We start from the raw sequence: 25,011 nt of genomic DNA on the forward strand, positions 1-25,011 counted from the left end.
TTCAAAAAAATCATTTATTTACAGTATTAGTCTCAGGTGTGTAACATAATGATTCAATATTCTTATACTAAAGGGTATGGTTTCGAAGACAGTTCCTTTAAGGTTATTTTTTAGATATTTATAAATGTCTATTGTTAAGTACTGAAAATGAGACGTTATAGAGAGAGCTGTGTAAGATGGTTAGATTCAGGCTCAAGTTTTAACTTGCTATGTAACCTGAGTTAAGTAATTTCACTTCTCTGGGTCTCACCTTTTAGATTTATCTATGACCTAAATTTTCTCTGATTTTGTTTATTTATTTATTTGGCTGTATTGAGTCTTAGTTGCTGTACATGTGGTCTTTCTTCATTGACACGCATGTGGCCTCTTTAGTGGTGGTGCGCGGGCTTAGTTCCCCCCTGGCATGTGAGAACCTGTGTCCCCTGCATTGCAAGGCAGATTCTTAACCACTGGACCACCATGAAAGTCCCTGATACTCTTTTTTAATCTCTGTAATCATGTGATTTTGGGGGGGTGGGGGAGAGGGGTTTAAATATTTATTATTTGGCTGCTCCAGGTCTTAGTTGCAGGATACAGGATCTAGTTCCCAGACCAGAGATTGAATCCAGGCACCCGGCATTGAGAGCACAGAGTTTTATCCACTGGACCACAAGGGAAGTCCCAATTATGTGATTTTTTAAGAGAAAAGAGATAGAAGTATTTTGTGACATTTGAAAGAACCTAGTACACTTGAGTTAATTACAAAATTAAATATCAACTTGCAATGAGTTCCTTGTGATTAGGGTTAGGTTGGAATAAACAAATAGACTGAAGTAACAAAAATCAGTTCTGAATAAGTAGGACTACAACATCATGTTTCTTAGTTTCTGAATTTATCATTCAATAATATCTAGTTGTATGCATTTTGCTCTGAATAATAAGAGAGTGGAAATGGCTCTCTTGACCTCCACTTTCTCTGCTAGTAATTTCTGATTATTTTCTCCATCAAAGCTCACTATCACCTAAGCCTTGAGCTGAGAGGGATAAATCACTAAATGTAGGATTTAGAACAGATGTTCACAACCAATAGAGGCTACCAATGTATTCTGTATTCAAACAAGTACAGATTTTCATGGTGTAGTATTGGTTGGATATGTGGAGTTAATGTTAGCTATGATCACTTCCATTAACTCTCATTAGCTGGGATGAACTTTGGCTTTATTTATTAATTCATTTTACAGAACACTGCACATAGACCTTCGATGTTTGTTTTGCTTAGGTTACCAAGTGGAGTATTATGCAGTTTCATGAGTATCCCATGCAGTGAAAATGCCTGCCCATGGGGCTATAAAAAAAAATGAACTTCTCACCAGTGTGGATATTTAGTAGACCTAACACCCTGATCCTGATTTTATTTTAATGAGGCATACATTATGGATCACACAGGTAATGAAATTATTTAAAATATATAATTATGGGAATTCTCTCACTGCCCAGGTTCAATCCCTGGTCAGGGAACTAAGATCCCATAAGCCATATGATGAGGGGGAAAAATATATATATATATATATATATATATATATATATATACACCTTAATATATCATGACCACTTTACTAAACAGTGAGCAATCAACCTGAGAAAATGTTCATGCTTTTAAAAATTTTTATTCAGGTATTCAAGGGGAGAGACATAATCTTTAATTGAAATGGAAAACACTTTAAGAAATAAATGTAGGGCTATCCTTGCATGTATAGTTGATGGGAATGTAACATGGCAAAACAAAACAAAACAAAAAAAAAGTGGCTTGGCTGCAGAAAATAGTTTGGTGTTTCCTCACCCAAAAATTAATCAAAATTTTCATAAGATCCACTATTTCTACTCCTAGGTATATACTTGGAAGAACTGAGAGCAGGGACTCAAACAGATACTTGCACACCCAGTGTTATGACAGAACAAATATTGCTTGATACTACTTATATGAGGTACCTAGAGCAGGCAAATGTATAGAGACAAAGAAGAACAGAAAGTTAACAGAAGTTAGGGAGTAGGAAGTAACTTCATGTGTACAGAGTTTCTGCTTGGGATGATGAAAAAGTTCTGGAAATGCAAAGTGGTGATACTTGCATAATACTATGAATATACTTAATGCTACTAAATTATGCACTTTAAAATGGTAAAAATGTAAAATTTTTTGTTTTCTATATTTTACCACACACACACAAGCCTCCAAACAGAAAGAAATATAGGGCTAAAAGGTTTTGCACCCATTTTCAAATCCTGTTATATTTGGTCCTGTTTTTGACCCATTTCATGTTTGCTTCATTCCCCACAGAGAGCTTTTTAGTGTGGGCTCAGTGTGCTTGAAGTTGCCGCGGTGAACGCGGTTAGGTTACAATCCACTGGTTTTGCTTGCTTCTTACATTTGTTAAAATTTTTGAGGGTGGATGGGTGGGGGAGAGGTAGTTTAAAGCGGGAAAACAATGCATGTTGGATTTCCCATTCCAACTAGAAAAGCGTGCTTTTGTGGCAAACCGAAAGGCTAGGAATCAAGGGTGATGAAATACAGGCTTTCCGGCCCTCACTCTGTTCCTGATTTCTGGTTGTGGGAATCTGTTCTGAATCCAACTGCAAGTGGAAAACCCATCTTTGGCAGAGCAGCCAGAGAGGCCCTCCTGCCAATCCCCCAAATGTGCTGCTGAGACATTGGCCCTGTGAGGATGGAGCTGAAGCTGTCTTCCCGAGATCTGTGCAGCTGTCAAGGTGGCTGTGATGGCCCTGTGACTGGCCTCTGCACCGAATTTTGGCAGTGACCTTGAGACCTGCCAGCTCAAACAGCTGTCCTGGTTCTTTGTCTATTGCCATTATTACTTGTCCAGGGGGCTGAAGGGAGGGGCTAGACTCCTCTGGTTCTGTCATTCCCAGAGTCTGGCAAGTTCCAACTGTGGTGCCTTGCTCTCCCAGTGCCTGCCACCCACTCGGCATGGGGGCGGGGTGTAGTCCAGGTGTGCTGAGTGTGGGTGGCTGCTTGTTCCACCTCTGGCTCAGCTCCCAGTCTCTGAGAACCAAGTGGCCGTGTCTGATCATCAGCCCGTGCACAGACAGGCTCCACGTGGGGACCTGCTTGGCAGCTTTGCGGAGAGATGCTCAGTGACAGTTGAAGATCTTGGAAGGTAGAGGAGCCAAAGGTGCTTCTTATGTCCCAGAAGTATGAGTCCACTTTCTGGAAGCGACAAATTTCTTGGGGGAAATGAAGGTCATCAGAAACATCCAGAGCAAGAAAGAGAAAGCTTTTTGAAATCGCCAGCCACTCAGAGTGGCAAGTGTATTCTGAAAACTCCTCCCCTTTCCCTTGTCCTCATCCTGTCCTTTTCCTTTTAAGCGGCTTTATTATTATTTTTTAATCTGCCTTTGTCATTGGACATTTATTGACAGAAATCAAATTGCTGTGTTTCTGGGCAAAGCGCCGGCTGCAGAGAGGTGTGGTTCCCAAGGAATGAGACACGCAGCCCAACAGCTGAGCCTACAGTGTCCTCACATAACCTCCCTGCCTTAAATATCGCCAATATTTAGCCTTGCCTTATAAAGTAAAAATGCACAATACCTTCCAGAGTTTCAGCAAGCCCAAATGCCCCCCTCAGCTCAGTTATATCTCCTGTATGTTGGAGGCAGGGCCATGCACCCCCACCACCCCAACCCCCCCGCGCAGACCTGCCCTCGGAGCCGCCAAGAGGTTACTAATCAGGGAGACTCCGCCATCGATCCGATGGTGGAGACCTGGGGATTTGTGTGCATTGTTTTTGCTGAAGCCTCCTGTGATTTCGGCGCGACCAGATCCTCTGCAGCGAACTCCATGTCGCAGCTTGTGGCTGCCTGTGTCCTGTGGTGAGAGCGGAGCCGCACAGGAGATCCTTTGTCTAGGAAGGCTAGGCAGAGAAGATCACTTTGGAGTTGCTAAGCTCTGCATTGCCATTGGCTGCACTCTTTGTGGGGCTGTTTTTGCAAAAGGCATGCCCAGCACGTCTACAGTGCTGGCAGGCCAGGGCTGCCTTTAAACACCATGATAATAATACCAAAAAGCAGTTTGCAGAACTGTTCCACTGTAGAGGCTTCCTCTGCAGAAGCAAGCAAGATGGCTACCTCGTGGGCTTCGCTGTGAAGAATGCAGAGGCTAATTAAGACAGACTTTAAGGGGAAAAAAGGGTATTTCCCTACTTCATCTTTATGCAAGGCTTTTTTTTCAGTGACTTTTAAAGTATACATTTTACATAAGCTATTTAGGTTCTGCCTAGCAAACATGTTGATGATTTTAGATGGGATAAGTAGTTTTATAGAGAAATAGCCAAAAAAAATTTGGGGGGGGTGTGGGAGCTAATTTTTTTTTTCTCTTAAACGGAGGCTCATTTTGCAATTTGATTTTTTTTAGGTTGTAAAGGAAAACAAGAGGCCCCAGAGGGAAAAGAAGCCCAAAGTTTTAAAGGTAATCAGCTATTGATTAAATCATATTTAATTTTTTTCCATTTCATATAGTATTTTTCTGTCACTGAGGGGTAAATTTGGAGTACAGTGGATATGAGTTCTCCCAGATTTTCAGTAGATAAATGAATTTTCACTCAACTAAAGTGTTTTATCTCTCTTTCTCTTTCTTTCTCTCTTTTTATATGCTACATAATGTGCATATTAGCATCCTTTATTTTCAACTCCACACAAGTCTGCAGAAGGAAAACTTTATATGCAAAGTGTTGTGAATAAAATCTGTGGCTTTTCTTGTAGCTCTCTTTGTAGCATCTGCATTTGTGGTGTTGCACCAGTGTGTAAACTTAAGCTCTTAAGGAAAAAGACACTATTTAAAGTTGACAGCTATGATCCATTGTAGTTTTAATAGTCCTTCCATTAGACACTATTTTAAAATGTGTGATTTTTCTAAAGGAAAAGATGCTTAGAGGTTTTATTTCAATTTAAAATGTGTAAGCCATTGAGATTTTACAGCCAAATTACAATTGCTTAATCCCAAATTCTCATTATATCATCTTTAATTTTGGCGTTCATGAAGCTGTAGGAATGAGTATGTTTCCTTTATTTTCTGTAATTTGCCTAATGAGTATTTAGTAGTTACCTAATTCAGTTATAAGCTAGCAGTCTGTGTTATGAGCTTTGTCTGGTATTTAGCAGGGTTAATTTAAAATCATATACATTACTAAAAGTTCAAGGCTAGCTTTAGTCTAGTAAATAGGTGCTTATGTGTTAAAGGTTTCAGGTAGTATGTTGTTATTCTGAATGTAAGTATCTTAAGCAGGCAACCTTTTTAATTCAAAAAGACATATTAAGCAATAAAATGACTGGTCTTTAAAAGTATATTGTATATATATAATTAAAAACATCTTATCCTAATCTTAGCTTTTCTTTTGCAAATAAAGTGTTGACACTCAAAGAGGAAGAACATGTTTGAACTATGGATGTGGCACATTTTTTTTCCTCATCTGTTTCCTCAGTTGTGTACCTTGAAAATGCTATTGACACGCAGAACCAGACCTTACATTGCTTTCTAATTTGTCTGACCACTTCAAGTTTCTGTTTCCTGTGTGTACACAGCATTGCCATGTACATTTTTCATCAACCAACAAGTATTTATTTAATATTTACCACACAGTTAGCTGTGTGCTAGGCACTGTGAAATGAATGAAATTGCTTGGCACAAATTCTCACTGGGCTTAGACAAATAGAATACTGGTTATTTTCAAGGTAAATTAAACCCTTCTCTGTTTTTCTTCTGCATACTGATCCACCTGCCTCCTTTTAATTTTTTCTCTTCCCCAAATTATAGAAGAATATCGTTAAAATCCCTAAATGTATATCTTATTCTCTTTTCACACTTGCTGTATTGGGTATATCCATCTCAGGTATTTTGTCTTGAAATCTTCAAGTGAGAAATAGTTTGAGTCTTGCTGTTATAAATGGCTCTCAGATTTGTGTGTGTGTGGGTGGGTGGGGGTGAGGTGGGGAGGCAGGTTGAGGGTGCGTGGGAAGGGAGCATAGAAGAAAGGAAGGAAACCACATGGACAAACTAATATGGTCTAACCCTGGTAGCTAGTCATTACCTCCCTTTGCTATGAGGTAGAATTGGGCCTTGGGAATACTCTTGAATTCTGTTTATTTTGTTAGTCTGTGGGTGTCCTGTTACCTGAAATAAATTCCAGAAGTAAATATACTGTGTATTGCTTTTTTGAATCGTGGCAATGAACTCTGACTTTTAAAAAGAAATAAGTGCCTGTGTGTGGCTGATATTCATGTGCCACAACAAGCAGAACCAAATTGTTGCTCACTTCCTCTGTAGTTATCAGTTGTTGTACAAGAGTAAGGAAATGCTCTAAAAAGAAAAAAATTAATGATTTTCTGATGTTGACATTTTAAAATGTTTTCTTTAATTTTCTGTTGGGCATATCTTTTTGTTCTTCTCCAAAGAAAGCTTTGTTTCTCTGCACCACAGAAGAAATGCTAAGATACTTTCAGATTTCAGCTTGATATGTGTAAAATACAGTTGAGCAAGTGTAGATTTTTTTTTTTTTTTTTTTGTAATGGCAAGTTATTTAATGTCTGTAAGTGTGCCTCACCCTCCCATTCCTGTTTTGATTGGATAGCCTCTCCAAACTGGATGTACCAGAGAAAACATGGCCACTTTTTCCCAGCAGAGTTCGAAAGCTGTTAAGGCCCTGGTCCACTGGACTCAGAAATGATTGCAGGTGCAGTCTTTCCACAGCAGGCCTTGGGCTTCTCTGCTCAAGGGAAAAAGCCCGCCCATTCTACAGGGCTCCCGAGGTCTTCCATTCTTCTGCAGCCTGGCGCCAGGAGCTGTGCCGCTAGAAATGGTGGTAGGCTCGGACACTGCAGAAGTAGCCCCCGCACACACTGAGGACCATCATGGAGGTGAAGAAGGTCTTGCAGCCAATGTCAGGTAGTTGCTTGGCAGTTGGCATGTTGTTCCTTGGATGCTGCCGCTCCCTCCTGTCCAACTGAGGCCTCCAGCCTGCCTTGACCTCTTAGCGCAGCTGGAAGCAGCACCTGGACCGGACCAGTTCAAGCATAGAATATTATATAACCCTAAAGGAGATGTTAAGAAAACTAAATCTGCATTTTGGGAGGGAGGCTGGAGAAAAAGTAAAACTTTCCATTTAGGATTTTATGGGTGAGAACTTAACATTACAGTCAGCTGCTACTCAGGGATCAGTGATGGGACTCTTCAGGTTACAGTTTTGCTTTTGGCCTTATGCCTGAGTGCTGCTCTTCTTCCTTGGACTCTGGCCTCTAAAGTCTTCAAATCTCTTCAGTCCTTGCTCTTGGTCTTGCTGCTACCTATAAGTATCCTGACTGATTTTCATCTTCATAATCTATTAGGAAGTAGTTGGGTAAATGAACGGAGAAGGCAATGGCACTCCACTCCAGTACTCTTGCCTGGAAAATCCCATGGATGGAGGAGCCTGGTAGGCTGCAATCCATGAGGTCGCTGAGAGTTGGACACGACTGAGCGACTTCACTTTCACTTTTCACTTTCATGCATTGGAGAAGGAAATGGCAACCCACTCCAGTATTCTTGCCTGGAGAATCCCAGGGACGGTGGAGCCTGTTGGGCTGCCGTCTGTGGGGTCGCACAGAGTCGGACACGACTGAAGCAACTTAGCAGCAGCAGTAGCAGGATAAATGAAGAGTCTGACTAAGGAAACTGGGAAGCTTGTCTCATCCTACTGTGAACCTGCTAACTAAATCCTGAATCCAGTTATGGGTTAAAATTGCCTGTTGAGTCTCATACCTCTTATCTTTAAACAATCTATTTGAATTGGTAATCTGTATTCATGCTGTTATAATTCAATATTTAGAATTATAAACTGTAATCTCACATTCCTGACTAAAGAGAGCATTTTCCTCTAGCTGAAAGCACAGTTTCTGTTCAAAGTACTCTCATGGCCAGAATGGGTATCAAATGACTGGGGGGTGAGGTTGGGGTGCTCAGCACAAACTCCTCCCCTACTGGTATTAGAGGGCCACATTTCTGCCTTAACTCACTGGAGTTATTTTTATAGATGACAGCTTACTAGCTGTGCTTTAATTGTTCTCCTGATTCTTGAGAAAGGTAAATGCACGAGATGATTCCAGGCCGTGTTTCATGAATGTGTACTTATGAGAAGCATGGTTTGGAACTCTTCTTGGCAGAAAACTGTATGTAAATAACCATTGCTTTATGTTTTGAGATAGAAGGATATATACCCTTAGAGAAAGTCAATTCAAGGCAACATCACTTTGGTTAGGTTGTCAGTCATTGTGTCTGGAGAAAATAAGATTGCACAGTTAGTTGGAAATACTGGGGAGAATTTAAGAAAGGGATTTTTTTTTTAAAGGGTGAGGGCAGGATTCGGAAAAATCTAGGGATGACAAAGCATCCTAGGGCTAAGGACAGCAGACATATGGCCACTCCTAGGCCTGAAGGGATGGCACCCAACTCTGGTACTTTTGCCTAGAAAATCCCATGGATGGAGGAGCCTGGTGGGCTGCAGTCCATGGGGTCGCTGAGGGTCGGACACGACTGAGTGACTTCACTTTCACTTTTCACTTTCACGCATTGGAGAAGGAAATGGCAACTCACTCCAGTGTTCTTGCCTGGAGAATCCCAGGGACGGGAAGCCTGGTGGGCTGCCGTCTATGGGGTCGCACAGAGTGGGACACGACTAAAGCGACGGAGCAACAGGCCTGAAGGGATAAGGGCTTGGGAGCAGAAAGGCAGGTAGAATAGCTGTCGCTAAGTAGAACAGGACTGTTCTATTGAGTGGCCTATGGTAATGGGATCTTTCTTCAGCAAGAAAGTCATGGGGAGGTGGGTATGGAAATAAATACTCTGCCCTCCAGTTTCTTGCTGCTTTCATTGGTTTATCCCAACCAGAACCCAAAAGGAGCAAGGGAGCCTACTAATGAGATATATCTTGGTCAGCCTCCTGTGTCTTATAATAGGATGTAGAAGATGGAGTGGGGACCTGAAAGGACAAATAGAATATATTCAGCATCACTAAATGACCACAGGGACAGTATGGTAGGGTCAAAACAGAACCATGATTATGTAAGAAACTAACACTGACAGGGTTGGCTAAAGTTTATATAAGAACGCTACACTATTTTTGCAACTTATCTGAAAACCTAAAATCATGTCAGCATGAAAAGTGTGGGTATCCCTGAGAGTGAACTGCATTTATTCATTCTGTAATTTCTTGACTGGTAAGAAACATTTTCTAGCTATTTGGTTATAAAATATCATCAAAGTATTATATTTTGAACAAATACAAAGAAATATCAGGGGATATTAAACCAGGAAATTGTCTACAAATGATTTAGAAAAGAAAAAAAAGAAAAGAAAACTAAGTGATCATCCTGCTGGCTTCTGTGCTGGCAGCCCTGCTCTTCACTGTTTCCTTCCTTCCTTGATGATGCTGATAAAAAAAGTGGTTGAGGGGGCAGGGAGGTATGGAATGAGGGGAAATAAGACACGTCTCACTAAGAGAAGGACAAGATAATGGCATGTAGCTATACTGATTAGTCTTTTTGAAACACCTTTTAAAAGGAGAATCAAATCATAAATGAATCACCTTTCATATGTGATCTTGATTTGCATGACAGTGATATTCAAAATATTTAGTACCATCATTGCCTAGCACACAGTTAATGCTCAATGAGTCTTCTTTCTTGAAAAACAGTATTATTAACATTCAGTTGATACTTTTTTAGCCCATACTAAATGCTGGGCTACAATGGTGTATAAATCCAAAGTGATCCCTGCCCTCAACGAGATTGAGGGCAAAAAAAGAAAAAAGACAAATTAATAAATTACAAATTGTGGTATATACTTTGAGGGAAAAAAACAAACCAAAAAAATTTCCAAGATAGAGCAAAACACCCCCTAGGGAAATTTACTTGGTACCTTTGAAAACTATTTCCTTCGCTTGTAAATTGTTACATATACTAGTGAGGGTTCAAAAGTACCAAATTAGATACAATTGAGTTACCTTGTTTATCTTAAAAACTCATTAAGTTACTAGAAATGAAAGATAACAAGGTTACTAAAGCTTTGTCTCTGCACACTTATCTACAACTTTGTTTCAGTTGGTTAAATCATTGGTAAAGTGATTTAAGTCTAGTTATAAAGTAACTTTCTATGACTTATAGCAGCAACATGCTGCAAATTTTAGTGACATCCTATAGTGATCTTGATGGTTATTGGGGGCAGAGGGAGGCATAGTGATAGTTTCTTTGTGTTTTGTTTTTGTTTTAAATATTTTGGCCACACCACATGGCATGTGAAATCTTAGTTCTCTGACCAGGGAACTGAACCTTTACCCTGTGCAGTTGAAGCTCAGAATTCTAACTACTAGACCACTGGGAAGTCCTATGACTTACATAGTCCCAGGCAAGGAATCCCAGACATCTGAATATAACAGACCACCAGGAGGGAAAAATTCAGAGTGAGTGGTAAGAGTATCCGCAAAGGGATACCAGCTTTAAAAACAAAAACAACAAAAGAAAACCCCACAAACATATATATTGGAAGAAGATAATCTTAGCATATAAGGTGATCATATAAAACTTAAGAATGTAGCTTTATGATTCAACAACACATGGTCCTTATTTTCCTCCTTATGTCATGTGCTGGCAAAAACTATCAAAGATGTGTGCTCATTCATCAATGTTTATTCACACGCTCAAAGGCACACATGGGGCTTCTGGTTTGCATATCCAGAAATTGTAACATAGCATTTTGCCCAGGGATGATGAGACTGATTTCAGGGCTGAGTTCTCACTAAGCCAACTCACACACAGTCAAGTCATTCATTTATCACTGGAACACGAACATTTCCAGTGATTCAAGACTCATGTCCATTTTGTAATTTCTAGGAATGATCCCAAACAGAATGAGAGTGAGTAGAAGCCAAGTAGGGTAAATAGGCTTGAAGAAAATTTCATTCAGGCTACAAAAAAAGTCTGTTGAATTCTTCTGAGCTCAGAAAAGAACATATGCTTTGTGTCTTGAATCCTTATGCTCATCTGATAATGTGTTTGTGTTTTGATAGTGCTAGATTCGTACTGTTTTCAGATGTCTGCCTTCTTTACTGTATAGCTCTCCATGTATTGGCTAGAATATCATCTCAACAGATAGGGAAAAAGAGCCAAGATAGGAACTGTTAGTTACATTTTTGTTAAAACCTTACTAGTGTCTGAAATCATCTTCAAGTTGTAATTAATTTGATAATGGAATGCCTTTCAGTATTCAAAGTGTGTCATAAAAATATGTTTTTAAAGATGTGATGGCAAGATTTGCCCACTGTAGTTGGCTTATTCCAGAGAAAGAAGATTACAGTGTCATTCTTTAACCTGTTCTTGTGCTTCATAGTTTTAAATACTAACTTTTATTCCTTTTTGAACTAAAAACAGGACTTTCTGCACTTGAAAAAATTTAAGAGATGGTACAGTTTTATTATGTCTATAATTTAGTGATATATGAATTTGATTAAAGCATAGGTTCTTTTCATGGTTTTAGAGAACCAGATGTTAAATAATAAACTTAGTTTAGGAAATTAGTTATGTTTAAATAACAAAACTATTTATTTTAAACATTATATTGTGTGTTGTTTAATTTTAAATTTAGTACACAAAAATACACATAGGATCATAAGATAGTTATACACATAAGCAAATTATTTAATACATGTTACATTGCTTAGGATAGCTGGACACATAGAAATTTCTCAATTAGTGGTATTATTATTAAATCTAAAATATAATTTATCCTAGTAAAAATATTAAGTGAGCCTTTAAGAAAATGTGTATTTTTTTTAATCAATGTATTCACTTTCTTTATATCCCCCAAAGCCTTTCCTTTCTTTTTAAAAATGTCATTTCTGCTTTTTGTAAATGAGAAGTATCAGAAAGAAGACTTTAAACCTTGAAAATATTAAATTTCTCTTTCCCCCTTTTTTATATGTATATATTTTATAGAATGAATAATTCTATAATAAAGACTAGAATATCATCAGTATGAAATATAATCTCACAGTTGATAATTAGTTTCTATTATAGAATTCAGCTGCACAATGGAGATAAACATAGAGAATAGACTTATAGACACGGTGTAGTGGGGAGGAGAAGGTGGGATGTATGGAGAGAGTGACATGGAAACATACATTATCATATGTAATATAGCCAATGGGAATTTGCCCTATGATTCAGGGACAGTTCTGTAACAACTTAGAGGGGTGGGATGGGGAGGGAGGTGGTGGGAGGCTCAAAAGGGAGGGCACATATATATATTTATGACTGATTTATGTTGATGTTTGGCAGAAGCCACCACAATACTGTAAAGCAATTATCCATCAATTAAAAATAAACAGATTTAAAAAACCTCAGCTGCAAAGAAAAATGTGGACTAGGATGAGCACTTGAAACAGGATATAAGTTATAGTGTTGTTTGCAAGTTATGTGCCTTAAGCATGATTTCTTCTAGATAAGAATCGCATGAGAACGTTCTCACTCAATTGTCACAAAGTTTAAATATCTTAAATATTTGAATATTTTTTTCTTGGAAAAATATTTTTATTCATACTTATCTTGTGTATTCATTCTACTTTAGAAAGGGGGAAAATCTAATAACTGTTTATTCCATTTCTTGAAATAAGTTTAACTAATGTTATTTTAGATGTAACTTCTCTGATAATAGAAAACATGAATCTGAAATTTTCTTGAGTGTTTATTTTTTGACTTTTTGCCACTTGGCTTCTGGGATCTTAGTTCCACTACTAAGATGTAGTTGTTCCACTATAATAGTTCCACTACTAAGGTTGGAACCTGTGCTCCCTGCACTGGAAGCATGGAGACATAACCACTGGACTTCCAGGGAAGTCCCTGAGTATTTAAATTTTGATATGGTAAGGTATTTAGTGCTTTTGATTACTTTTCATTTTAAAAAAAAATTTTTTTTTTTTAATTTTAAAATTTAAACTGTGTGTTTTTTTGTGGTATCAGCAGTACCCAAAGGCAGGTGCTTGACTGAGGGAAAGTTAATTGAACTCTCTGAGAACTGTTTTCATTATCTTTAAAGGGGGAGAAATAACTAATCCACAGGGTTGTTTAGCAGATTACCTAATTTTAATTTTTACTAAATTTATCCCACACAGAGTGGATGTTCATTAAATGATAGCTATCAACATCATGACTGTTTTTGTTATGACTGTTAATATAAAATAAAATCCTTTATAGAATATTGATGTGTTTAGATGTTTAGTTGCTTTTATTATTCTTTAAGTTAGATTGTCAACCTCTTAAGTTTACAGCAGCATTTAACTTTGTGTTCTGCAGTCTTAGTGTAATACCTTCTACCTACAACTTAATACGTGTTGGTTTAATGAATGATTGAATTAATGCATTTTATGGCCTAACTTTAGTAAGTTAGGTCTGAACTGCTGAAATTATTATAGTGACATGTAGGTATGTAAGGAAAACCACTTTTTGAAATCATCAAGCCAGTCTTGGGTAGTATTGATAATGAATTGCTATGGAAATCAGGAGATATATATATATATATATATATTTAATTTGATTAATTCTTCAAATTTTATTTGAAAAAATCAAATCTACAAAAAAGATGAAAGAATAACACATTGTGCATCAGTACTCTTTCTTTTTTTGCTGAGCCATGTGACAGTTTACCTATAAATACTGCAGCATGCCTCTCCTTAACTACAATACAATGGTCATACTGCAGACCTTTAATGATTCAGAGGATACTGTCCCTTTAAAAATCTTCTCAATTGTTCTTCCCCTCCCCACAAATCCTTTTTAGGTGTTTCCTCCTGATCCAGCCTGTAATCTTAGATCATGTCTTGGATTTGGTTGTCTTGCCTCTTTGCACTCCTTTATCTCCTCTTCCTACCATTGTGTGTGTAAGTGTTTCTTCATTGGTGATTTTGAACACTACTCTTTCTTCACATTTTTGTAAAATGTTTTGATTTGAGGATCATGTCATCTGGGTAAATTACAATAAATTTCAGGTTTCAGATAGGTTATCCAATCTACATTAACTATTGGGGCTTTTGTTGGAGATTGTCCAATGCTTCCTGGATTGGATCCTAAATTCTTAATTAGAAGAGATTAGCAGATTGGAAAACTAAATGTGGTTGGCTAAACTCAGAGATTAAATTGACCTGCCACATCTATACCAAGTGGTAGCAGGGAGTGGAAGAGAAAGGGATGCCTTAATTATTGGCTAACTGAAATAAAGAAATGAAAAATAAAAAAAGAAGTAGCGGTGTTTATAGAGCCATGGGGAAGCACTTGTAAAGGTACTATTATTGGCTTGAAGTCAGGTTATTGATGAAACTTATAAAATTCTGAATGTTATTTGCAGATTAAAACAAAAGGAAGCTATTTCAAAACAATGATTTTTGTCACTCAGCACATTTGAAATCTCATTTATGTCTCACTTAATGGACAGTATAAAATAGCTGCACTGTAGGTTAGAACATTTCATCAGAAATTTAATCCAGCTATCCAGGGTTTATTTAAAGCCTCTGATATTTGATCACTTCATTAAAACAAGTTGGAACCATCAGAAAGCTGCGTTACCTGGGCCATGTTTTCTAAGATACTGTGCATCATGACATGCCATAGTTATATAAGGGACAGTCTAACTTCTCAGTATAATTTCTAGTGAAAAAGTGTCTGTCAAGACTAACTTATGTGCTGCCCATGGCCAGAATGAAAGACAATCTAAACAATGTATTTTCTATTTTGATTTTCAACTAAGAAAATTCAATAGTATTTGTTGGTCAAACCATGTAATATGCTCAACTCCAAAATGAGGAAGCATCCCATCTTCCTACTTCATTCTTGTTAGCTTCATTAAAATTCAAAAAATACCTTGACATAATTTCAAACAACAGAAAAGCTGTAAGAATACTACAAAGTATTCTCATATACCATTCACCTAGGCTACTCATGTTAATATTTCATCTTATTTGTTTTATGTCTTCTCATGTAGATTTTCCCCCTTAAATTATTTGAGAGTAATTTCAGATGTGAAATTGAGGTTGTAAAGATGAGGTTTCTTTACCCCTAAATACTAAAGCGTGTATTTCCTATAAACAAAGACCTCATCTTGCATAGCTATAGTACAATAATCAAAATTGGGAGTTAACATTGATACAATACTATTACCATCTACTGATCAAAATTCACCATCTGTCCTTAATGCAGTGCATATCAAAAATAATCTCAGATTATAAATTGCATTCAGTTATTCTATCTCTTTAGTCTTGTCAACCTGACATTTTCAAAGAGTATACCTCAGTTAGAATGTCTCTTATATGGGTTTATTTGATACCAAGGGAACATTGCATGCAAAGATGGGCACAATAAAGGAGAGAAATGTTGTGGACCTAAAAGAAGCTGAAGATATTAAGAAGAGGTGGCAAGAATATACAGAAGAACTATCCAAAAAAGACCTTCATGACCCAGATAATCACAATGGTGTGATCACTGACCTAGAGCCAGACATCCTGGAATGAGAAGTCAAATGGGCCTTAGGAAGCATCACTACGAACAAGCTAGTGGAGGTGATGGAATTCCAGTTGAGCTATTTCAAATCCTACAAGATGATGCTGTGAATGTGCTTTGAATGTGCTGCAGTCAATATGTCAGCAAATTTGGAAAACTCAGCATTGGCCACAGGACTGGAAAAGGTCAGTTTTCATTCCAGTCCCAAAGAAAGGCAATACCAAAGAATGCTCAAACTACTGCACAATTGCACTCATCTCACACGCTAGCAAAGTAATGCTCAAAATTCTCCAAGCCAGGCTTCAACAGTAAGTGAACCGTGAATTTCCAGAAGTTCAATCTGGATTTAGAAAAGGCAGAGGAACCAGAGATCAAATTGCCAACATCCGCTGGATCATGGAAAAAGCAAGAAAGTTCCAGAAAAACTTCTGCTTTATTGACTATGCCAAAGGCCTTGACTGTGTGGATCACAGCAAACTGTGGAAAATTCTTAACGACATGGGCATACCAGACCATCTGACCTGTCTCCTGAGAAATCTGTATGCAGGTCAAGAAGCAACAGTGGAACAACAGACTGGTTCCAAATTGGGAAAGGAGTATGTCATGGCTGTTTATTGTCACCCTGCTCATTTAACTTATGTGCACAGTATATCATGTAAAATGCTGGGCAGAATGAAGCACAAGCTGGAATCAAGATTGCTATGAGAAATATCAATAATCTCAGATTTTTGGATGACACCACACTTAGGGTAGAAAGCAAAGATGAACTAAAGAGCCTTTGATGAAAGTGAAAGAGGAGAGTGAAAAAGTTGGCTTAAAGCTCAACATTCAGAGGACTAAGATCATGGTATCTGGTCCCATCACTTCATGGCAAATAGATGGGGAAACAGTGGAAACAGTGAGAGACTATATTTTGGGGGGCTCCAAAATCATTGCAGATGGTGACTGTAGCCATGAGATTAAAAGACGCTTACTCCTTGGAAGAAAAGCTATGACAAAGCTAGACAGTATATCACAAAGCAGAGACATTACTTTCCCAAAAAAAGTCCATCTAGCTAAAGTTTCAATTTTTTCCAGTAGTCATGAATGGATGTGAGAGTTGGACTAGGAAGAAAGCTGAGCGCCAAAGAATTGATGCTTTTGAACTGTGGTATTGGAGAAGACTCTTGAGAGTCCCTTGGACTGCAAGGAGATCCAACCAGTCCATCCTAAAGGAAATCAGTCCTGAATATTCATTGGAAGGACTGATGCTGAAGCTGAAACTCCATTACTTTGGCCACCTGATGCGATAAACTAACTCATTGGAAAAGATCCTGAAGCTGGAAAAGAGTGAAGGCGGGAGGAGAAGGGGACAACAGAGGATGAGATGGCTTGATGCCATCACTGACTCAATGGACATGAGTTTGACCAAGCTCCGGGAGTTGGTGATGGATAGGGAAGGCTGGCGTGCTACAGTCCATGGGGTCGCAAAGAGTCAGACACGACTGAGCGACTGAACTGAACTGATGTTTGCTCATGATTAGATTCAGATTATGCATTTTTAACAAGAATGCCACAGAAGTGAGTTAGCAGTGCTTTGGTTTTTACTGTTGTTGTTGGTTGTTTTGTTTTTGGTTTTGCCTGTGCTAGGTCTTCTTTCTGGTACACAAAGCTGTGTTCCCTGCATTGGAAGGCAGATTCTTTTTGTAATAATTTATTTATTTTTAATTAGAGGATAATTGCTTTACAATGTTGTGTTGATTTTTGCCATACATCAACATGGAAGGCAGATTCTTAACCAGTGAAACACCAGCGAAGTTCTTTGTTTTTTTGTTTTTTTTTTTTTCAGTGAATTTATATCTGAAAGCACATGATGTCAGTTTGTTCCATAACTTTGTTCTTAACATTGATCTCTTGGTTAAGGTTGCATCTGCCAAGTTTCTCCTAAATTACCCTTTTTCCTTCTGTAATAAATTTCTCCTGTAGAGATGCTTTAAGACTGTGTAAGCATTCTGTTACTTCTTAGTTTTTAGTATCCATTCATATTTCTTGACTGATATAATTATGATGGACTTCATTTTAAGCTGAACATTTTATTTTGTTATCTTTAAGTCATCTTAACTTTCCTTTGGACACAATAATGGCACATATTTTAAGTTTTGGAGGTTAAATGAAGGAAGCTTTTCAATAATAATGAAAAATGCCTATGACTATTTAATGTCCTATTGCATAGTGTAACCAAATGGTTCATTTTGGTTGAGAAAGTTGGATTCTGGTCACTATATGATCAAATATGGGTATAGTAAGTATCTGGGATGTTGAAAAATGGAAGTGAGAGGATGATGAGGCTAAGTAGGTTTAGGATTGGAAGAGAATGTGACTCAGACTTCATTCCTTCTTTATCTTGCCCTTTCCACTCTTATCTTCTACACAACCCTATCTTACAAAAAACTCAATACAAAAGAAAGAAGTCTAACTCAGAGGAACTCAGTGGAGACAAAGTAAAATAGAAGATAACCAGTCAATCAGTAACAGCTTATTCCCTCAATCTAGGACAAAGTAGCATTAAAATTTTTTGTTGTTGTTGATTATGAGCTAGATAGGAAATAAATTACATTAATCACCTTTTAGGATGTGTATAAATTATAAAACTTACAAAATTAACTCCAGGTGATATTTATAGATTATCAGAATAGCAGCAAAAGTATACTAGCACCCAAGGTACAATTAGTGATCTGAAACAAATATTAAAGTGTAGTCAAAATTTTGTTGAGCAAGAAAAAACAAACATCAGTATGATTTAAAAGGAAATCCAATGAGCTCATTTAAACTAATTTTAAATTACAGAAAAAGAATAATCTTGAAGGAAATGTATGAAGAAGCAGAGGACAGGCCCCCCTCAATCTGTGGGGGATGCGAGCAGGACAGCACACTTCAATCTGTGGGGAACTCAAGCAGAGGACAGGACACCCTCTGTCTACAGGGGACTCTATCAGAGGTCAGGGCCCCCTCAATCTGCAGGGGACCCAAGCAGAGCACAGGCCTCTGGGCCCTGGGGCTGCATGTCAGGCCTGGTGCTCCATTCCACCCCTCTGGCTCAGCTACTGCCCCTGTAGCTGAGTGACCACACCTTGCTTATGACCTGGTTGTGGGCATACAAGGTGTGTCACATGCTTTTCAACCATCTGCCTGGCTCGGGACTCTGAGATACTCGAGAAGTCCAGCCACACTACAGCTGTCATCTCTGCGTCCAGCGGACCCCACTTGGAGGAGGTCTCTTGGCCCCTGGCCACCCCTTGGGACTTATAGCCTGCCAGCAGCCCCCAGCCTCTGCAGGTTCAAAGCCTCAGCATTCTGGGTCCCTAGGCCCAGCATGGGCCATACTCACCTCCCATCCCAGAAGTGGCTGGGACCCCACGAAACATCCTGCGATTATGAGTCAGGTGACTGGGAGAGAGAGGCTGCAGCCACTAGAGGGGTGACCTGGGGAAGAGAACGTACAACATAAGCCCTTAAGAAAAAAAGCCCCAGCATGTCTTCGCACAGGAATAAATTTGGAGGAACAGAAAAAAAAAAAAAGAAATATATGAAGAAAATGAAAAATGTTCTTTATATTCATTGTCCCTCCCTTCTTTAATCCTCCTTACTCTCACATCTGAAGGGTAGATCCTCTTAGTAGTTTTGTGGGCATTAAATAACAGCCTTATTTATTTATTTGGCTGTGCCAGGTCTTAGTTGCAGCCTGTAGACTCTTTAGTTGTGGGATGTGGGATCTAGTTCCCTGACCAGGGATCAAACCCAGGCCTCCTGCATTGGGACCATGAAGTCTTAATCACTGGACCACCAGCTTCCCTGGTGGCTCAGATGGTAGAGAATCTGCCTGCAATTCAGGAGACCCAGGTTTGATACCTCCTGCATTGGGAAGATCCCCTGAGGAAGGGAATGGTGACTCACTTCAGTATTCTTCCCTGGAGAATTCCATGGACTGAGAAGCCTGGCAGGCTACAATCCATGGGATTGCATGAGTGAAGGAATAAAACTTTGACTTTCACTGGGAAAGTCCCTAGCCTTATTTTTGAAATGTATTTTATATACAGTGAAATAGCCAGGTCTTAAAAACATTACTTAACCAGTTTTGATGACTGCACAGTAAGACACCCATCTTTTCTGTCATCCTAGCACCTCTTCCTGGACAAAGCAATGGCACCCCACTCCAGTACTTTTGCCTAGAAAATCCCATGCACGGAGGAGCCTGGTAGGCTGCAGTCCATGGGGTCGCTAGAGTCGGACACTACTGAGCGACTTCACTTTCACTTTTCACTTTCATGCATTGGAGAAGGAAATGACAACCCACTCCAGTGTTCTTGCCTGGAGAATCCCAGGGACGGGGGAGCCTGGTAGGCTGCTGTCTATGGGGTCGCACAGAGTCGGACACGACTGAAGTGACTTAGCAGCAGCAGCAGCACCTCTTCCTAGTTAATCTGCGCCCCCTCCAAGCAACTTCTGGGTTTATTTCTATCACCATAGGTTGATTTTGCCTTTTCTATAATTTTTTCACATATAGAATTTTATAGAATATATTTTTCTGGGAGTATTTAGTGTACTCACAGTTGTGCATGGATCACCACAATCAATTTTAGAACCTTTTCCTTATCCCCCCAAATAATCTATTTCACAGAAAAAGAATCATACTTTGTAAGTGGTTTCTTTCATTTAACATAATGCTTTCAAGACTCATCCATGTTGTAGCCCGTACCTTCCTCCCTTACTGCATAATATTCCATTGTATGCAGGCAGCGTATTTTACTTACTCAGTCATCAGCTGAGGTCCATTTGAGTTATTTCCACTTTTTCGCTCTTCTGAACAATGCTGATATGTGCATTCACTACAAGTTTTTGTATAGACATGTTTTCATTTCTCATGGATACATACCTAGGAATGGAATTGCTCAGTCATGTTAATTCTATGTTTAACTCTTAGAGGAACTGTCAGTGTATGAGAGATCCAATTTCTTTACATTTAGGCCAATGCATTCTTATGCAAGGGCTTTTTCTGGGTGTGAACATATGTTTTCATTTGTCTTGTATAAGTAGAATTTGAATTGCTTGTAGGGTAGATATATGTTTAATATTTTAAGACTCTTCCACTGAAATTATAAGATTATTAATTGCTCTGCATCTTCTCCAACATTTGGCTTGTCAGTTGTTTTATTTAGTCATTCTAGTTATAGCTATGTTCTTGTCAATTGTTACCCATTAAATGGCTCTATAATAGCTGCTTTTATTATAACAATGTATTCATTTTAAACATTTTATTATTTATTTGTTTTTGGTGCACTGGGTCTTTGTTGCTGCATTTGGGCTATTTTCTAGTTGTGGTTCAAGGGCTTCACCTTTGGTGTCTTCTTTTGCTGGGGAGAATGGGCTCTAGGTGCATGAGTTCAGTAGTTGCAGTGAGCAGGCTTAGTTGTCCCCCCAGGCATGTGGAATCTTCCTGGATCAGGGATTGATCCTGTGTCCTCTGCATTGGCAGGCAGATTCCTAGCCTCTGGACCACCTGGAAAGTCTTACTGTAATTTATTTTTGAATAATAGTCTATATATTACCTAAAATAGTAGCATTATCAAATTACAATAGCATTGTCAGGAAAATATTATTGTTCAGGAGAAATAATTGGCTTCTGCTTTTTCATCGTTATAATTATTGCTAAAGTAAACATATTTGATTGAACACAGATTTTTAAAAATGTTATATAATTATCTTTTTAAAGATGTTATATAACGGAGAAGGCAATGGCACCCCACTCCAGTACTATTGCCTGGCAAATCCCATGGACGGAGGGGCCTGGTGGGCTGCAGTCCATGGGGTCCCTAGGAGTCGGACACGACTGAGCGACTTCACTTTATTTTTTCACTTTCATGAATTGGAGAAGGAAATGGCAACCCACTCCAGTGTTCTTGCCTGGAGAATCCCAGGGACAGGGGAGCCTGGTGGGCTGCCATCTATGGGGTCACACAGAGTCGGACACAACTGAAGCGACTTAGCAGCAGCAGCAGCATAGGTTATAAAAATGTTATATAATGTCAGATAACATTAACCCTCTAATAACTATCAAAAAAAATAACGTTAAAGGTGACGTAAGTTTTCTTTGGTAAGAGTTTGTGTTTAGTTTTGTTAACTGTAGAGAGGAGGGAGACAATTTATCCTGTAGCTTTGCTGTTTATTGGCCTTTAATCTTTAGATTAAAACATAAATAGAACATAGAAAAGAGGAATTGAAGTTCAAGATGTTTCCTGATAGCATAAAAACCTCATGCTTGGTCTAAAAAGAGTTCACATTTCTAATTAAAGTAGATTACATCAGATAATACTGACAGTAGTTGTAAATAAGAGCACTTACAAATAACATCAGTAAGATTTATGATGTTATGGGGAACGATAGAGGTGCCTGGAAATTTAAAATAAAGGAGAAAAAAACTTAGTAAGTTGTCAGCTTCACAAAAGAAGAAATATAAATGTCCAAGAAATAAGTTTTAAATGGTCAGCCTCTATAATAAGTTGAAAAGCATACATTATTCTATCTTTTTTCCTTTCCATATGAATTTGGAAAGCTAAAAGAACATGATTAGAAAATATAGAAAATTTGACTTAAAATGGGACAGTCTAGGCACTCTGTGAGAAAATACATTGGTACTATCTTCCTTCTTCCCTGAAGTGCTGAAATGGTAAAGAATCCGCCGGCCAATGCAGGAGACATGGGTCTGATCCTTCGGTCAGCAAGATCCCCTAGAGTAGGAAATGGCAAGCCACTTCAGCCTCCTTGCTTGGAAAATTCCATGGATAGAGGAGCCTGGCAGGCTACAGTCATGGGTTCTCAAAGAGTCAGACACTGAGCCACTGAGCGCTACCACTATCTTTCTGGAGAGCAATTTGGATAGTCTTGAAAGTGTATGGCTACTTCAGTCTAAAGAAAGGACTCATAGCCATTTGTTTTATTCTGTGGAGTGTAATCCATCACTGATATATAACTGAAGGCTTAAGGGAGACTTGCCATATCAGGTTCCCAGGATGAAGTAGGACTGATGGATGAAGGGTGGGGCGAAATGGCACACTGGACAGTTTCTTGTTACTGTGAGCACTTAAGCAGAGGTTGGTGGATTGCTTGATAGAGGTATTGCAGATAGTTGGTGCTTGGCCTTACTAGATGGACTCCGTGCCCTTGAAAGTCCCTTCTAACCTTGAGATCCTCTCAGCAGCTTAAGCAGAAAACACAGATGGCCACTTCATAACTTACTTAGCCACTAAGCTTGTGTAGTAAGGGTTTTATATCAGAGCATGGTTAGCCTCTGGTGTATCTGTCCCATAATTAGTAAAACCCAGCTGGCACTGCAGGCAAAGGGTAAGATGTATAGAACTTCAATGTAAATAATCTTAAAATGCCAGACATGAAAGATTCCACCATTTTTATGTAGCTGGGTTCTCACTTCTTAGAACTAAATATAATGATGTGTAAGTTTAGCTCAAGGTGAATTTTTCTTGGGATGTGTAAAGGAGATTATTGGATTTGCTGGTATCATTGTGTTTCCTAGTACCAAGTACATTGTTTTATGATTTGTTGCCTACTGCCACTGCAAATCCTTTTTTATCACTTCTTTAGAATTTCAGCTTTGGATTTATTCCCACCAGACATTTTCATATTTTTCAGATGAATTCTAGACTTGTCTTTATTTCCATGATAATTCCATGAAGCAATATATTATTTTTAACAAACTTATTTTTCTTGTTTTGTGTTTATTTATTTTACTGTAGAAAAACATCAAACTTTATTTTTTTTAAATTAATTTTTTCCACCCTGCATTGAGATATAATTGACATATAACACTGTACAAGGTTAAGGTGTTCAGTTCAGTTCAGTCACTCAGTCGTGTCTGACTCTTTGCGACCACATGAATTGCAGCATGCCAGGCCTCCCTGTCCATCACCAACTCCCGGAGTTCACTCAGACTCACATCCATCGAGTCAGTGATGCCATCCAGCCATCTCATCCTCTGCTGTCCCCTTCTCCTCCTGCCCCCAATCCCTCCCAGCATCAGAGTCTTTTCCAATGAGTCAACTCTTCGCATGAGGTGGCCAAAGTACTGGAGTTTCAGCTTTAGCATCATTCTTTCCAAAGAAATCCCAGGGCTGGTCTCCTTCAGAACGGACTGTTTGGATCTCCTTGCAGTCCAAGGGACTCTCAAGAGTCTTCTCCAACACCACAGTTCAAAAGCATCAATTCTTCGGCGCTCAGCCTTCTTCACAGTCCAACTCTCACATCCATACATGACCACAGGAAAAACCATAGGCTTGACTAGACGGACCTTTGTTGGCAAAGTAATGTCTCTGCTTTTGAATATGCTATCTAGGTTGGTCATAACTTTCCTTCCAAGGAGTAAGCGTCTTTTAATTTCATGGCTGCAGTCATCATCTGCAGTGATTTTGGAGCCTAGAAAAATAAAGTCTGACACTGTTTCCACTGCTTCCCCATCTATTTCCCATGAAGTGATGGGACCGGATGCCATGATCTTCGTTTTCGGAGTGCTGAGCTTTTAAGCCAACTTTTTCACTCTCCTCTTTCACTTTCATCAAGAGGCTTTTTAGTTCCTCTTCACTTTCTGCCATAAGGGTGATGTCATCTGCATATCTGAGGTTATTGATATTTCTCTTGGCAATCTTGATTCCAGCTTGTGCTTCTTCCAGTCCAGCGTTTCTCATGATGTACTCTGCATATAAGTTAAATAAGCAGGGTGACAATATACAGCCTTGACGTACTCCTTTTCCTATTTGGAACCAGTCTGTTGTTCCATGTCCAGTTCTAACTGTTGCTTCCTGACCTGCATACAGATTTCTCAAGAGGCAGGTCAGGTGGTCTGATATTCCCATCTCTTTTAGAATTTTCCACGGTTTATTGTGATCCACACAGGTGTGTAATGTGATAATTTGATATATGTGTTTGTTTTGAAATGATTATCACATTTTTATGTTATTTTGGAATCAGTGAAATTTTCTTCCCTTTTAGTAGTTTGTAGCATTAGTCTCATTTATTACTGGCTAAAATTTTGCTCTTTGTTTTGTTTTTCAATTAATTATTAGTTAAAAGGTCTTAGATATCATTTGAATCTCTATGAGACAAGTATTGCTTGTCCCTGGCAAAAGTCCTTTGTTAACCGTATTTAATCCAGTCTTTAGTCCATCTGATTGCTCATCCCCAAGCTGATTTGTCTGAATCACTTTTGCAAGTAGAATACCAAGAGATCTTGTTGGAATTGCTTCATTATCAATGTCCAAATGTATAACATCTGCTGAGGTTTCTTCCTGCTTCGAGCCTTGTGTTCTCAAAACTCCCATTAGTTTCCATGGATGTCATCTGATTTGTTAGCAAGCATCAAACTGGTTTAAGAACAGACCACTAAGGGCTAGCTGGCAGCTTTCC

The 25,011-nt window shown here is 38.8% G+C and overlaps 1 protein-coding gene and 1 pseudogene across 3 annotated transcripts in view; one reads left to right on the forward strand and one right to left on the reverse strand.

The window, feature by feature from the left end:
* TET1 (tet methylcytosine dioxygenase 1) overlaps window positions 1-25,011 on the forward strand; it is a 137,911-nt gene that overhangs the window by 39,290 nt on the left and 73,610 nt on the right. For all 3 annotated transcript variants that reach the window (XM_025284630.3, XM_025284629.3, XM_006070285.4), the window contains exon 3: window positions 4,406-4,459. In XM_025284630.3, coding sequence (XP_025140415.2) covers window positions 4,406-4,459 — 54 coding nt within the window. The remainder of the gene's footprint in view (window positions 1-4,405; window positions 4,460-25,011) is intronic.
* On the reverse strand, window positions 6,780-6,953 carry LOC112584684 (annotated as a pseudogene).

Source organism: Bubalus bubalis, chromosome 4, assembly GCF_019923935.1.
Source record: "Bubalus bubalis isolate 160015118507 breed Murrah chromosome 4, NDDB_SH_1, whole genome shotgun sequence".
Classification (NCBI taxonomy): Eukaryota; Metazoa; Chordata; class Mammalia; order Artiodactyla; family Bovidae; genus Bubalus; species Bubalus bubalis.